At 35.8% G+C, this 16,403-nt stretch overlaps 1 protein-coding gene and 1 long non-coding RNA gene across 11 annotated transcripts in view; both read right to left on the bottom strand.

Moving 5' to 3' along the window:
* LOC147475216 (arogenate dehydratase/prephenate dehydratase 2, chloroplastic-like) overlaps positions 1-4,178 on the bottom strand; it is a 28,708-nt gene extending 24,530 nt beyond the window's left edge. For 4 of the 5 annotated variants that reach the window (XR_015208030.1, XM_086583135.1, XM_086583136.1 and 1 more), the window contains exons 1-11: positions 3,873-4,178; positions 3,712-3,782; positions 3,525-3,617; positions 2,530-2,730; positions 2,363-2,443; positions 1,566-1,661; positions 1,403-1,480; positions 1,127-1,216; positions 950-1,017; positions 719-800; positions 565-639 (exon numbers count right to left, since the gene is read on the bottom strand). Coding sequence is in view for 3 of the 5 variants with exons in the window: in XM_086583135.1 (XP_086439261.1) it covers positions 580-639; positions 719-800; positions 950-1,017; positions 1,127-1,216; positions 1,403-1,480; positions 1,566-1,661; positions 2,363-2,443; positions 2,530-2,730; positions 3,525-3,617; positions 3,712-3,782; positions 3,873-4,101 (1,149 nt within the window). In the remaining 2 variants the exon portion in view is untranslated. Of the gene's footprint in view, positions 1-242; positions 382-564; positions 640-718; positions 801-949; positions 1,018-1,126; positions 1,217-1,402; positions 1,481-1,565; positions 1,662-2,362; positions 2,444-2,529; positions 2,731-3,524; positions 3,618-3,711; positions 3,783-3,872 lie in introns of all 5 variants that reach the window. The other variant, XR_015208029.1, reaches the window with a different exon arrangement.
* A 7,578-nt stretch (positions 4,179-11,756) lies between these two features.
* Positions 11,757-15,966, bottom strand: LOC147475215 (uncharacterized). 6 transcript variants are annotated; one of them, XR_015208952.1, is made up of 4 exons: positions 15,566-15,966; positions 12,415-14,859; positions 12,178-12,303; positions 11,757-11,941 (listed from the first exon to the last, which is right to left on the bottom strand). It is a non-coding gene; the product is annotated as an uncharacterized LOC147475215 (long non-coding RNA). The 6 variants fall into 6 exon arrangements; XR_015208951.1 differs by having other exon boundaries at positions 12,178-14,630; positions 14,776-14,859; positions 15,566-15,965; XR_015208948.1 differs by having other exon boundaries at positions 12,178-12,633; positions 13,214-14,859; positions 15,566-15,964.
* Between the last annotated feature and the right edge of the window lie 437 nt (positions 15,967-16,403).

The following is a 16,403-nucleotide window of genomic DNA, read 5'->3' as shown; positions in this document are numbered from 1 at the left end:
TTAGAGCCCTAAAATAAGTATCGGTTTGTATGGAGTGGACCTAAGATGGAATGAAAAATGCATCAGACTTATAGAGAAAATCTCCTTTACAACAGGAACGAAGATGGGCCTTGGCATTATTGATCAAGTTACATGGAATAGAAGTGCTTATCGTGGACTATTATACAAAATCACTAGTACTTACAGGAGCTTATGGGCTAGTTGGATTAGGAGAAATTAGATCAAAAATAAATTCTTCTGACCTATGAAGATTCCCAATACTATTCTTAAGTAGCTCCAAGGAGTACATCTATTCTTGATTTAAATTGAATAAGATCACCTCCAGTTACCATTTTCTTCAGCATGAGTGGAACTTTTTTGTCATTTCCGCTATGTTATAACCTGACAACCACATTTTATGTGTTGGCAGTTCAACAAGCAAGAAAAATAGCCAGGAGCAAATACAGATATTGAGGCAATATCGACATCCATCATGATTATAAAGGATGAAACAATCATTTTCACTGTGATTAAAACCTAACCTCGACTCTAAAAAGCTAGTAATCTCCGGTTTTGAATTCTTACCTTGTTTTAGGTTATTTAAGGCCGACTATTATCTGCAGGGTAGCTTCCAAGAACTCTCAAGAATGTAGCGAATTCCTGTCAAAGAACTAAGCATTTTAATAGCTTTTACTTGTCTCACTCACCTGAACAAAGGACGAATTGGAAGAAACCATACCTCTAAATGCCTAAGTGCATTTTGAGAATTGGGATCAGCCATTGAGGCTTCAAAGTCCACATAAAAGAGATAGTCGAAGTACCTGGATAGTCAGAATAAAGACTTTGAATCAGAGTAGTGTCTAGTGCAAAGCATTGTTCTAATAGGGATTCTACACACAGTTATATCTCGGTGTACAATGTTCTGTAGAACTTAAAATAGTGCAAAATTTAGAGTCTTTGTAGTAATCACTTTGGAGATCCATTATCGTTGTCATCAGATGCTCGCATAGGTTGCTTACGCCGAGGACGGCTTTCAATCTGGTCAAAAGAGGCAAAAGCCATGAAAATCAGTATCATCTCTCATGCATCAAACTAAGATGAAAACTCCAAAAAAGTGGTTATAAAAGGAAAAATAAAAGGTGCTTACCTTTGTCAGATTAATTTGCCTCATTGCAAAAACAGCAAGTGCCTTGAAAAGTACACCAGGCCCCTCCTCTAAAGAGAAAACTATACTCGTCTGTGAGTGATAAATGAGATTTAATACCAATGCAAATTCATATGACAGTAGATGACTATACTTTGGTCCAGGTTCTGGGACACATCATGTAACAGTTGATAGGGTATGTGACAATGACAGCTCAAGTTCTCATTTCTCCATACTTTTAAACTAGATTTTGATCCTTCTACTATAAAGAAGACGCACCTTGAAGGGCCTATCAGTTCTTGGAATAATGGGTTCTCTTGCCAGCATCAGAAATCGAGTGACATTATCAGAATCATCCTACAGGAGATATTGTAAAAGAATGACTTTACAGGTTTGTGAATACTGAGGGTCTAATCAATGTCAAGAACAATCAGATACAGACCTGAATATCTTCGGCAAGAATATTCAACCCATAGATCCTGGAAGCGCCAGAACTAGCCACTGCTCCTGCATCTTGAAGTTTGTGGAGAGCAACATGCTACACAAAACACATCACTTTTGACTTTTTAATGATTTTGTTATAAGAAAAAACTTTTAAAGGGTCTTCTTTTCTACAAGTCACGTCTCGTGAAGTAAGTCTGTCAGCAAAAACAATTACAAAATAGGATAACTATATCTTTATAATTTTGTTAACACTTATTTATTAGATGCATGGGAGCGCCCACTTGGGTAGGCCAATATATCACCTTAGGAACAGTAGACGACACAAATATATCCAATATGTATCAGTCAGTATTCAAGTGTCTGAAAACTAACCACTACAAATCAGATCCACAACACTTTAAAACAGTGTCCCTTATTTGAAACTTGAGACATAGTATGGGAAAAGAACGGCAATGCTAAATAAAACTTCAAAAATAAGATAATATGTAACATATAGATTATAGAAGCACTACCGATTTATAAACATATGAAAAGTTGAAATTATTTCAAGAAGTTACTATAGTTTTATACAAAACGCAGTAATGTTTCTTTTGAAAATGAGTATAAAACATCATGTCGCTGAGACCCTCACAGTCTGGTCACAATGACACCATTATCAGTGGCATGGTCTAACATCTGTCTTAAATGTAAAAGTCTCGGAAATTTAAAGTCTCTAGCTAAATGGTTCCATAGTAAAACATGCCATTATAGACATCTGAACCATAAACTCAGAAAACCATAAACAAATTTACAAACCTGTGCAGCACCAGCAGTGTCATCTACAGCTTCTCTCACTACTCCCAACTTTGTCAGTGTGTTTTCACATTGTGCAAGCGCCTGAGACATAACTAGGATTATGACCATATAGTTTTTTGACACGAAGAAGGGAAAAAAAAATGTTTCAAACCAGACAGCATAAGCACCTGTGGATGGCTAAGTACCCTTTTCAGATCTTCTAATCGTACACCGTGGTTAGCTAGTAAACAATGTCGTACTGAAAGTCTTACTTCCCCAACAATATGCAAGCTGTGTCGTAGTAAGAGGTCATAATTTCGATGAATGCTACCCCCCAGGGAATTCTCGATAGGTAAAACTGCCCTATCAACAAGCCACCGTTCAACGGCCTGCAGGTTGTAAACTAAAGACAAGTTATAAAATTGCATATTTCTTAAGATGACTGTTGTTATCAAAGACACGCAGCTTCAAGCTAAAGCCTATGTTTCACCTGATGGATGAAACAACTCTATCCGGAAAGAAAAAAATAAATTAAAGTATATATAAACAGAATGTAGAAATGCAAATTTCTAGATTTCTCAACCGCATTCTATTCCATAGCTGTGAAGTCGTACATCACATCTGCTTTGCCTATTTATTTTCTTGGAATACATTCTAAAATAGAGTATTTGACATTGGATTCAAAGTTCATGTGCGTACCACTAAGGGGCATTGAACAAGTAACAGTTCTGCAAATCATTTTCGTTAAGTATAACACAACACGCACACAAAAATGCAGCAAAACCTAATATTACAAACTTCAGTTTTCTTATGGTGATTGTTAAGAAAGACAGACAGAAACCTAATATTACAAACTCTAGTTTCTTAAGGTGATTGCTAACAAAGACAGGCAGCTTCAAGCAAAAACCTGTTCTTCACCATGATGAAATAACTATATTTATAGACTTTAGCCTGTGTACTTATAAAGAAAAAAAAAAAATCCAAGGCTAAATTAGCATATTGACATGTGTCTTTTTCTCATTGTATTCCACACTCGTTCGTTACGCGTATGTAGCCTATATACATTTTTCCAAATTGCATTCTAAATTATGTAACAGTGCTGCCACCGACAACCAATCTTATTTAACATGCGCGTAACGAGGGAGTAAAAACATTCAGAGAGAGAAAGAGAAAGAACAATTACGGCAAAAGCAGTCTCGAATTGTTCGCAAGGAACCGCTTCACAATTAGGATAAGCTTTTGCAGCAGCAGATTCACTATATGCACCAGGCAGTCCCTAAAAACAAAAAAAAAAAACAATTTAATCTTAAATAAACACATCCTAATTACTTCCAACCATTTAATTTCACATATAATATATATATATTAACCTGGTAAGCAACTCGAAGAAGACGAGATCCCTGATTAACTGAACTCGACAAATCCGTTACTGATAACGGCCCTGCAAAAAAAAAATGTGAATAAATTAATCTTAAACCTCCTTAAAAGAACAGAAGTACAGTTTGAGATGTCTTCTGTTTTGTTTGCTTACGTGGACGAGATTGAGAATCTTCGAAGATTCTCTGCAACTCTATAGCTTGAGAAGAGGAGTTGTTTTTGTTTTTATCTCCTTGACTCGAAGAAACAACCGTCTTCTTATACGTCGAGATTCTTTGCGTGAAGAAGAATGTTGTAGTTCGTTGAGAGTGATGAGAAGAAGAAGAGATTCGTTTTGAGGTTGTGTGTGTTAGTGAAGGTGGAGATGATATTGTTGCCGCCATTTTTATTACAGTTAAAATGAGAGAGAGTAAACAAAATATTGCAGAAGAGAAAAATGAAACGGCAGCTAGCTGAAAGCGAGAGATTGCTCTATATTTATAGTTGGCCTAAGGTTCAAGTTTACGAAAATACCCTCGTGAATCCACGTGTGAAACAGGTTCTCAATATGCCCTCTGAATATTAATTAGTTGAAGGCATTGATTTTTGTCCACACAAGTATTCGTTTGACCAAACTGGTAATCCTACTAAAATCAGATCCTAATTCGATTATTTGGAACAAATTAAAATAGACCAAATGTCATTATTATGGATGATTATTGTCTGCTGGTGGATTACCAACTGCAAGACATTATTGGTTAACACAAGAGAAAAGATTATCCCCACAAATGAGAGAACAAAATATACAAGAAAATTGTGAGGTTGCTAGAAGCTTAACTACATGATGGGGTTATATACGGGTGATAATATCTCCAGCAAGAGTGGCCAAATTTTAATGTTAGAAAAATGATAATATTTTTAGGGAACTGACTTTTCTAGGAGCGTTTTTGTCATTTCTATGGACTTTTAGTTTATTGGACATAAATACCCCTAATATCTATACTCGTATTTAAATTGAGGATAGTTTTGTCCAATACACTGAAAATCCCTAAAAGTGGTAAAAAGTCCGTAGAAAATTATGCTCCCTATTTTTACTACGAGTATGCGAACCGTGCTACGCATCGGTGTTTTTTCAAATCTTTAAACCTGTCGCTCTAACATCTCTCTGATAGTATGATTTTTTGAATTCTAGTTATAATCTAAAAAATAATATAAAAATATTAGGAGGGGTTGAATATAATTTGAGTGACGTAAATGAAATTTTTAAAATTATTTTAAATAATATGAAACTAATTCTAATTTCAATAAAGTGAGAGAGTTTTTGATAAATTGTTTAAAAAGGAGGGAGCTGATTATAATAATTAAAGGAGGTGGTTCTAAAATCATAAAATAGAGAGATTACAAATACACAGTTCGGTTTAGAGATTTTCTAAATTATTTTAAATAATATGAAACTAATTCTAATTTCAATAAAGTGAGAGAGTTTTTGATAAATTGTTTAAAAAGGAGGGAGCTGATTAGAATAATTAAAGGAGGTGGTTCTAAAATCATAAAATAGAGAAATTACAAATACACAATATTCGGTTGAGAAATTTTCCTCTTAAAGATCCAATTTAGTATGATTTTTTGAATTCTAGTTATAATCTAAAAAATAATATATAAAAACATTAGGAGAGGGTTGAATATAACTGAAAGTGATGTAAATGAGATTTTTAAATTATTTTAAATAATATTAAACTAATTCTAATTTCAATAAAGTCGAGAGAGTTTTGATAAATTGTTTAAAAAAAAAATGAGGGATTGATTAGAATAATTAAAGGAGGTGGTTCTAAAATCATAAAATAAAGATATTACAAATACAAGTTAGGTTGAGAGATTTTCTAAATTATTTTAAATAATATGAAACTAATTCTAATTTCAATAAAGTGGGAGAGTTTTTGATAAATTGTTTAAAAAGGAGGGAGCTGATTAGAATAATTAAATGAGGTGGTTCTAAAATCATAAAAATAGAGAGATTACAAATACACAGATTCGGTTAAGAAATTTTCCTCCTAAAGATCCGGCTATGAGAAGTTTTTTTCTTGTTTTTGTGATTTACACGAGTATGCGAACCGTGCTACGCATCTGTGTTTTTCAAATATTATTTAAACCTGTCGCTCTAACATCTCTCTGATAGTATGATTTTTTGAATTCTAGTTATAATCTAAAAAATAATATAAAAACATTAGGAGGGGTTGAATATAATTTGAGTGACGTAAATAAGATTTTCTAAATTATTTTAAATAATATGAAACTAATTCTAATTTCAATAAAGTGAGAGAGTTTTTGATAAATTGTTTAAAAAGGAGGGAGCTGATTAGAATAATTAAAGGAGGTGGTTCTAAAATCATAAAATAGAGAGATTACAAATACATAGTTCGGTTGAGAAAATTTTCTCCTAAAGATCCGGCTATCATATAGTGTAGAGATATCATATTGACTAAGTTATATGCTGCAGTAAAAGATGTAGCCATTCTTTGAACTCGTCGTACTCATACGTACTTTGAATTTATGAGTCATCTCATCTAGAAATGGCAACCCATTAGAGACAATCTCATGACTTTGACCCAGCCATTTATACTCATATATGACTCTAAAGATTGTTAGAATATATCAGTATTAGAATATGTCAGTATTATAATATGTCCAATATGGAAAGTCCCATGTTTCTATAAGTGTGGACATCCATATCTAGTAGTTTCTATTATTATGTTTTAGGTTAGTATAAGTATGTAACTCTGGGTAGATAACAATCTCTCTCAGACTCTCTCAACCTAAGAACTCTTTAACCCTAATAAATCTCTAGTCTTCTTTGGTCTTCTTCTTGGTGTCTTTAATATATCAATATCACAACTCTCCTAGCATCACCACTAACACAGAATTTAACAAAGATCTAGTCAAAAGAAATTCGATTAACATCCAAAATTTTAGCTTGGATTTTCATTTTTTTTTCAACAACGTCATACTTTAGTAAGTATTTTAAATATATCATACAAAAGTAGTAGCGTATAAAGTGATACAAATTACACTGCAAGCCCCTTCTGAATAACGAAAGCAATTTGCCAAAATACATATTCATTCGAACCATCAATTTGTAGCATGTTTGTCCGCTAATACTTTTGTATAAACTATATATTGATATTGAATAAACTATATCGTTGTTGAAAAATATATATGAACAAACAAATTAATTAACTCACCTATTTTTTTCAACTCGCCTATTTTTTTTTTCAACTTGCCCATTTAACCTAACTCTTTAACAAACCCTCATACACACGCCTTCATGGATTTGAATGTTCGGTTCACTCATTCCCCTAGCAAACCAAAGTTCATATTGTTAAGATTGTCGAACATGTGACTCAGATAGAGCTCCAAATATTCAAACATGAAATGGATTCAGCAAAAGCCCTCTGTCTAGAAACATTGATCGAATACATTATTCATTGACGCAAGAGAACCACAAAACCTTAACAAAACTTTGAAGGTGTGAGCAAAACACTAAATGAATGTGTTGGTGGAAGCCGAGGATTTTTTTTAACAGTTTTCTTTGGGAAGTATGAATTGACAAGGATAGCTAAACCCTTGTTCAAGAAAGTTTGCAAGGTAGTTGATTTCCCTCATACTCATGAACTTGCATAACTGTTGGGAGATTTTACTAGAAAGTCACACCTCAATATAGCTACTTTCTATCCCAAATGATTTCAACTTGGAGTTCACACCAAGGAAATCACTCACCCAAGACTTTGATAGTTATCACAACAAACTCAAACAAATAAAGCCACTAATTTATCATCACCCATTACAAGCAAACAAAAAAGAAGGAAGTAAATATGCAAAGAGACACAAAGATTTAGGTGGTTCGGTAAATGTTACCTATATCCGCACAAGAGCCAAGTTTCCTTTATAGCAAAGATTGAAGAGTTTACAAGAGATATCAAGAATCAATAACAAGAGGCCTCACTCAAACCCTAGCTCAATAGAGTTCCCACAATCCCCAAGAAATGAATCTCTCAAAGTTGTCTCAAAACCCTATTCTATTTTCTTTATATAGGTACACATAGAAAAAGGTGAGAAAATGGGCTTTGGACCGAAATATCAAAAATCAGTGAAATTTTTGGAAAGCATGAGCGCGGGTGCGCCCTGACCAAGGCATGGGTGAGCGCGGGTCGTGCCCAACTTCCAGTGTTTTCAGCGCATGTCGCGCCTTGTCCAAAGCATGGTTGAGCGCGGGTCGTGCCCCCTTCTCCAAACTGAAAAAATGAAGGTAACAAGGTCGGACACCGGAGCAAAGCTCGACGGTTCCACAAACCCAACAATCTCCCACTTGAAACTTTCGAGATTCTACATGCACATCACATCTCAATTGTAACAACTCAATCCAAATCCAATTTACTAATGAAACACTTGGCTCATCCATCATGGTCTTCAAGCAAGAAGACCCACCGAAGTTAAACACAACTTCAACTTCTCAGTAGGCACGGTCTTGGTCAACATATCCGCCGGATTCTCACTCCTTTGGATCTTCTCAAGTGCTAAAACCTCGTCCTCTAACAGAGATCGGATAAAATGATATCGGAGACCAATGTGCTTGGTCCTGGAATGAAAGGTGGAATTCTTAGCAAGATGTATAGCACTCTGACTGTCACTGTGTAACACACTCCTCTCTTGCTTCATCCCAAGCTCTTCCATCAATCCCCTCAGAACCAAATCATCTTTTGCTTGCCTCAGAATGGACTACATACTCGCTTCGTGGGTAGACAAAGCAACAATCTTCAGAATCGAAATCCAACTCATCTGCGGAGTACCCCATTTGTAAAGACATAACCAGTAGTGCTTCTTCTGCAATCTACCTCACTTGCAAAATCGGCATCCACATACCCTTGCAAGTTCACAACACCCCTTCCATACACATAGGCATTTCTCTATAGTACCTCTCAGATATCTCAATATCCACTTCACGGCTTCCCAATGTTGCTTTCCAGGATTAGACATAAATCCATCGACAAATTCTAATGCTTGGGCTATATCCAGATGCGTGCAAACCATGGCATACATAAGACTTCCAATGGCAGAGGCGTATGGTACCTTAGCCATGAAGTTTCTTTCCTCGACAGTCTTGGGAGAGTGTTCTTTGGACAACTTGAAGTGGATTGCCAAAGGTGTGCAAACTGGTTTCGCACTACCCATGTTGAACCTCTTCAATACCTTCTCAACATACTCAGTCTGAGACAACTCCAGAATACCTTTCTGCCTATCTCTTCTGATCCTCATCCTTAGAATTTGTTTCGCTGCACCCAAGTCCTTCATAGAGAATTCACTTGCCAACTTCTCTTTCAATCTCCCAATTTCTGACATATCAGAACTCGCTACTAACATATCATCAACATATAGTAATAGGATGATGTAACTGGAGTCGAAACTCTTGAAGTAGCAACAATGGTCAGCATTGCACTTATAGTAGCAATTTCCTTGCGTTAAGTTATCAAACTTCCTGTACTACTGCCTAGGGGCTTGTTTCAAACCATGCAAACTCTTTCTGAGCCTGCATACCATATTCTTTTTACCCTTCTTGATGAAACCCTCCGGTTGCTGCATGTAAATTTCTTCAACTAGGTCACCATGGAAGAAGGCGGTTTTAACATCCAACCGCCAAGATACAAATCTTCGCCGCAACAATACTCAACACCGGCGAATAGTATTGGTTTCACCACCGGGAGAATATCTCTGTGAAGTCAACGCCGCTTTTCTGAAAACCCTTGACTACTAGCCTCGCTTTGTATCTCTGGGAACCATGTTCCTCTTTGACTCTAAACACCCATTTGTTCTGTAGAGCCTTTTTGCCCATGGGTAGTTTGGCTAACTCCCACGTGCCATTAGAGATGAGGGACTTCATCTCATCTTGCATAGCAAGCTCCCACTTGCTTGCATCACTCGCCTCCAATGCTTCATCATAGCATTGAGGCTCGCCTCCATCAGTAAGTAGCAAGTAATTCACATAGAATGTGGCCTGGATGTCTTCCTTGGGGCACGAGGTGGAGATGGACTCGGTGGTGTAGTATCCTCATTATTCTCTGAGTCACTACTACTGTCATGTTTGACTGTGGAGATCCCACTGTACCACGACTTACATCGAAGTCTTCTAACTCAACATACTCTGTGCCGCTCTCTGTACCCGATTCCTTGGTTTGTGCTTCATCTTTGTCTTTGTACATCACCTTCTCATTAAACACAACATCTCTACTACGAATGATTTTTTGATTTTGATCATCCCAAAAGCAATACCCAAAATCATCACCGCCATAGCCGATGAAGGTGCACTTTAGTGACTTAGCATCAAGCTTGCTTCTAGCTTGGTCACTAATGTGGACATAGGACACACAACCAAACACCTTCAAATGGGAAAGGTTCACATCCTTCCCACTCCACACTTTCTCTGGAATCTTAAAATCCAAAGGTACTGATGGTCCTCTATTGATCAGGTAAGCTGCTGTGCTAACACTTTTTGCCCAGAACTGCTTGGGCAAGCCTACTAGTGTACGCATACACCTAGCTCTCTCTGTCAGTGTTCTATTCATCCGCTCTGTAACCCCATTCTGCTGAGGTGTCCCTGGCAAAGTCTTTTCCATCTTGATGCCATTGTCAGCACAGTACTTCTTAAAACCTGAATCCTTATACTCTCCACCGTTGTCGGATCTCAGCTTCTTTACTTTCAAGCTTGTCTCATTCTTAACCATGGCCTTCCAAGTCTTGAACACTTCAAATACTTCTGCCTTGTGTCTCAAGAAATAGACCCACACCTTCCTAGTATGGTCATCAATGAAAGTTACAAAATATAACTTTCCGCCAAGTGAAGAGACATTAGTCGGCCCCGGACATCTGTATGAATCAACGGGCCTTCTAGCTTTTGAGTCCGACCCATTCTCTAAAAACTCACCTTACGCTTTCCAAATATGCAGTTCTCCACGAAGCCAATTTCGGTCGGATCAGTAACTTTGGGAGTTTACCGTAAGAGTGAAGGATTTTCATTCCTTTCTCACTCATGTGACCAAGTCTGCGGTGCCAAACATTCGGATCCTCTTTGCCATGTGCCACGACAATCGACTCACACCCATGTGTAGTCATGTAGAGAGTATCATCTTTCTTACCATTTGCAACAACCAATGAACCCTTCGAGACCTTCCAAGTGTTATCGGTGAAGACTGTAACAAATCCTTCACTCGCCAATTGCCCCACAGAAATCAAATTTTTTCTCAAATCCGGAACGTGTTTGATGTCCCTCAATAACCATGACGAGTCATTCATCTTGACATACACGTCACCCTTGCCGACCATGTCACAAGATTGGTCATCACCGAGAAAGACCGTTCCAAGGTCACCTTTGGTGTAGTTCTTAAAAAACTCTCGATGTGAGGTAGCATGGAAAGATGCGGCGAAATCAAATACCTAAGACTCCTTCTTTTGCTCCATCGAACATATTAAGGCATCATCTACACTACAAGAAAAAAGGCTTTATATCACTGTTAAAAACAGTGACAAAAAATCTTTTGTCACTTTTTTTTTTCCAAAACCGTGACGAAGTGGGGTCATTTTTTTTTTTCAAAACCATCACAAATAATTCCCCTAGATAAGCCTATATCCACCACATAAAACTGTAACAAACACTTAAAAACAGTCACAAAAAACATATCGTTTGTGACGGTTCTAACAAAACAATAATGTAATCATCTTGTAACCGTCACATAAAAGACAACTATTCATGACGGTTTGGTTAAAACCATTATAAATATATATTTTGTTTTAAAAAAAATATCAAATACACGTGAAAACATACCTAGATATTATCCATTAAATCATCTTGTATTGTAGTTGCAAACTGCTATCATATCTATTTCCAAGGGGGCTCCAAGGCAAAACTATATAACTTAGCACCTTGCCTCACTCTGATCCGTTGTGTTAGAAGGCCTTAGGTCAAAGAGTAATCGTAAACATTTATTGAGAAACATGACACAACATTAAGATGTAAAGGAAAGATGGGCAGACGAAATGCATAAGAAATAAACATATACAAGATTGTCTACACAATGACATTCACTTTATTAAAGTGGTACATTAACACAACCTGTCATAAACCTCCATTACTTAAGAGAAAGATAGGTAGAAACTGCTTGCTTGTCACCAATCTTGTCCAATTTATTCAGCTAAACTCTGTTGAGCAAACAAAACATTCATTGAGTAAGGATTTAGGCTCTACATACCGAATGACACAATGACATGTAAACTGAATTTTGAAATAAAGTAAATAGTTCATGTATAAACTCAAGAATACGGGACACCCAAGTGGAGGATAGTCAGTTAGTCACTCTTAAGGACTAAAATCTATGCACAACAAAGACACAGAAAGGGAAAGGAAAATAATTAAAGGCTTGTGATTGTATCTTTACCCTAGAGATGTTTGGGGAATTCGAAAAACATCAGAAGTTCAACAGTGTCCATATGGCTAGAATTGATCCAGTCTGCCACTCAAGCTAACTTGTGTGTATCCTCACCAGCATCTCCAATGTTATCACCTAATAGCAAAAATCACAGAATAATAATTATTTTTTTATAATACAATGCCTTAGCTTTTATCGACAGAAGACTACATATACCAAACAAAAAGGGAGCGGAGAAGAGATTACATCAACTTTCAGTGTCAATATGCAGCCAACACCCATAGGTCTAAAAGTTGAAAACAATTGGGGGATAAATAAATTGTCCAAATTTACATAAGAAATTTAAACTGATTGAACCTCCGTAACATAATCCGTTGAAGTGAAAACCAGTGGGATTTGCTCCAAATGTCACCATTCCAACCATACAAATTTACCCAATAAACAAACAGAACTAGTGTTCATAACCTGCAAAGGATGCAAACATTAAAAGCAAACAATAACTAGTAAAAGGACAACCCACACTACACCAGAAACTTCATAAAACAACACTTACAAGGTGTTGTTTTTCATAAAAAAAAGACACTACCAGAGTGTCGGATAGTGACCCATTTTTTGGGCAGTGGTTTTTTTTACTCAACCACTAACAGGTGTCCTTTATCAAATTTTCAATTTTTTTTAAAAACGTTGAATCAGGGCTAAAAGAAGCCCAGCCCAAAGAGAAGAAAAAAAAATAGAAGCAAACAGAATAGACATTTCTTCCTAAACATACCCATTCATACAACAATTACAGTTACAAAACTCTAACAATTCAAAACTTAAAATTTCATACAAAACAAATAAAGCAATTGGTAGTTACAATAAACAAATAAGAGCATAATACTTCTAAACAGACCCATGAGTGGAGTCTGTTTTTCTTTTTAGAAGGGCTCTAGACAAATTCACCATCTAAAACATGTACAAGGTTGGGAAACGAGGACGTAAGATCCCCCTTTTTCTTAACCAAAAGAATCTAAAAAGAAAAAATTGCATCTAGGGAGTAACAGACCTGGTCTCCATCATCATTGATGCTTCTTTCTAGCAAAAGCCTTGACTCTAGCATAAGCCACATTGTCCAAAACATCAGGACCATGCATTCCAAACTTGCAGGTTGCAACTATCAGTACCCTTAAATCAAAGGTTCTACAAACTGCACATTTCCAATGGTAGCAGTATAACACCTGTCTGCAATTTGTAACAGTCTCTGTGGCCTGAAAGTCCCCTCTGCATCAATGTACATTGCTTTACCTTGGCCACCCCCTTGATTTAAAGGAAGCTGGAATACAAACATGCTTTGCAAATATCAGTTTTTTTTAAAAAAAACACGTAGGATGTTTGATTAATAATAATAATAAAAAAACAGATATGTAATCTAGAAAGTAGAGACTATGCTTATATTATTGGTGCCGAGACACATATAGCTAATAGGCACTTTATTTGGTTCATTTGCTTGGCATATCAAACCAAAATACTTATCATACATACTTGACACTTACCCTTCTAAAATCTAGTCTAACTCCTTCGATTCAGTCGTAATCTGAATGATTTCAAGTCTCTGTGCATGGATCTTGCTAGTTAAAAAAACAGCTAATTGGCAAGAGAAACAAAAAATGGGTACGGTTCAGACCACAATACCCCATCAGGTTCCATGATATTACTGTATTGACCCGCCAAGATTATTAAAATCGTAGGTGGTCTCCAGTTTCTAGAATCCATCACTAGTTCCCTTTCTAATAAAAACTGATAGCTACAAGGAGGAACATCAATTCCAAAAAAGTGGCCAATCAAACAAAGAGCTTGTACCTCTATTCTCTTCATAGCGCTTTGGTTGGAACCTGTCTAGGTGTAACAAAGATATATTGGCAACAATAATTATATTCCTAGAAGATAGAACATCAGCCCATCTATGTTTAGCAAGGAAAAAGTCTCACATTGAGAATCTAGAGATGAATACATTGTAGACATCTTTCAGAAGTAGAACTGAAGTGAATGATAATTGTGAAACAAGTACGCATTAGTTGAATGGCAAAGTTGTTGCCAATATATTAGCTCAAACCCAGACACATAAACCAACTCCTTCCCAAAACCATCAACATAGTTATCATGAGCAAGTCTAAGTAATTTGGTTAAATTCTATTATATCATCGTGACCATAGTATAACTTTCCTACTAGGAAAATACATTTTATAAACTTATAAGCAACCATTAGTAAGTAATGTTCTATTAAATAGTCAAGACTTGGGGTGAAAAAAAAATATTGTGCAAAACATATATCTCAAAAACTATATGTAAAAAAACTCACAACCCACAACACATAATTACTAATAATCAAACAGAGAGCTGGTCGACACCATTGGTAGTTAATCCTTGATAATAATTACCAAATTCAGGTTTAAAGAATCCATACCATGAAGCGATTCCAAATTCTACATAAAAATAAAATTCACAATGGCTTGAGGAATGTCAGTTACAATGCCACATATAAAGCTTTAAAACATGCCTAACAAATTGTTAAGGTACATCTACATATAAGTTAAGGGCATGTTTTAGAACAAGACAAATAAAGGGTACCTTGGTTTTAAGGAGAATCAAATGTTTGTCCTAAATGTCTCGAGCAAATTCAAGGATTATTTGCTTCACATGCTGGTACCTAGGCTGCACATATAATAGACATAGCCACCAAATAAAAAAAAATAGTTCAAACTAAAGATTTTAATAATAGTGTTATTACTTATGAGTGAAAGGGCAACGATGAGTCCGATTAAATTGTTTTCTCGAAGTCCCTTGGAGGTAACACACAAGCATAGTAATAATTAGCCTATCTAAATAAAACTGAAAAATTTAAATAACGATATACTTAGATCAATGAAGAACTAAGTACGAATCAAATTTGAAAGTACATGCTTACCGTGCTTAATCATTTAGAGTGGCACACACTTGATATATGACAAATTCATTCAACAATTGGCACAACATCAATGTACTGTTTCAGTTAGTGACCTATTCAAAACTAACAAACTTTAATCTATCAAATTCAAATATCAAGTTATGCATTACTACTCAAAAATAATTGTTCAGGAAATCTAATTGATACACAAGTACACAAAACTGATTGCTCTAAAATCATAAATGTTCTAGATATTGCATCACTATTGTCCTTGACAATAATTTCCACAAAATTAGTGATAATTAACATTTTTCCCTAGATTTCCAAAACAACAGTAATATTCAACATTTTGCCCTAAGTTACCAAACAATCAGTAACAACATGGATTCACTAGATGGTTTTAGTCATTATTAATTCAAATTGAAACCAGATTACTTGATGAACTTACAAACAGAGAACTAAATCGAGTCAAACCTGCAAATTGACAAAACATAGAAGCTTGCTTGATGAAATGGAGAACCTTTCTTTGATTTCTGAACCGCTGCATTTCCAGTGTCTGGTTTAACAATCGATTCAACTTGAGATTTTTTTCTTACAGAAGTAATCGGAAAAGAAGAGAAGAGCTATTACGGATCCAAGTAGAATCGAAATAACTAAAACTTCTACTATTACCATTTTTATATTTTTATCCATCACTGAATTAGTTCCAAATGAGAGAAGGAGAAAGAGAAAAAAGAAAAAAGAAAAAATGGTTAATTGGCGGACGAAGCTAAGTGGGTGAAGGAGAAAATGGTTTATATTTTTTTTAAAAGTGTGTTTAGTGGGGGGATTATTTTAGACGGGATTTTTTTTTCCTTTTGGTGCACGTAGTAAGCGGGAGTCTGAACATGGGCTCACTCGGGTGTGTTTGTGTAACTAAGTAGTTATTTTTTAGTGGAGTTGTGGCGCGGACTGAAAACTAAATGAGGTCATTTAAGATGGTGATATAAAGTGTGGGAGTATGTAACTATTTTGGGAGAATAGTCACAAATAATCTTCAATACACGAATTTTTTCCAAGAAAAAAAGGATTTGTGACGGTTCTAGATCCGACAGTCACAAAAAGCATTTCAAAACAGTCACAAAAGTCTTTTTCTGCCATTTGTGACCGTTTCGAATAGAACCGTCACAAATAACATTTTAAAACAGTCACAAAACCTTTTTTTTTCTACTAGTGCTATCATCTCAACAAAATTAGCTTCTTGATTCTTTTTCTTGTTCTTGTTCTTGTTAATGTTGTTGTTGTTTCTTGGTGCCGGGCAATTGAGACTATA

Source organism: Coptis chinensis, chromosome 9 (genome assembly GCF_015680905.1).
Source record: "Coptis chinensis isolate HL-2020 chromosome 9, ASM1568090v1, whole genome shotgun sequence".
In the NCBI taxonomy this organism is placed as follows: Eukaryota; Viridiplantae; Streptophyta; class Magnoliopsida; order Ranunculales; family Ranunculaceae; genus Coptis; species Coptis chinensis.
This window is presented reverse-complemented; position numbering and strand designations above follow the sequence as displayed.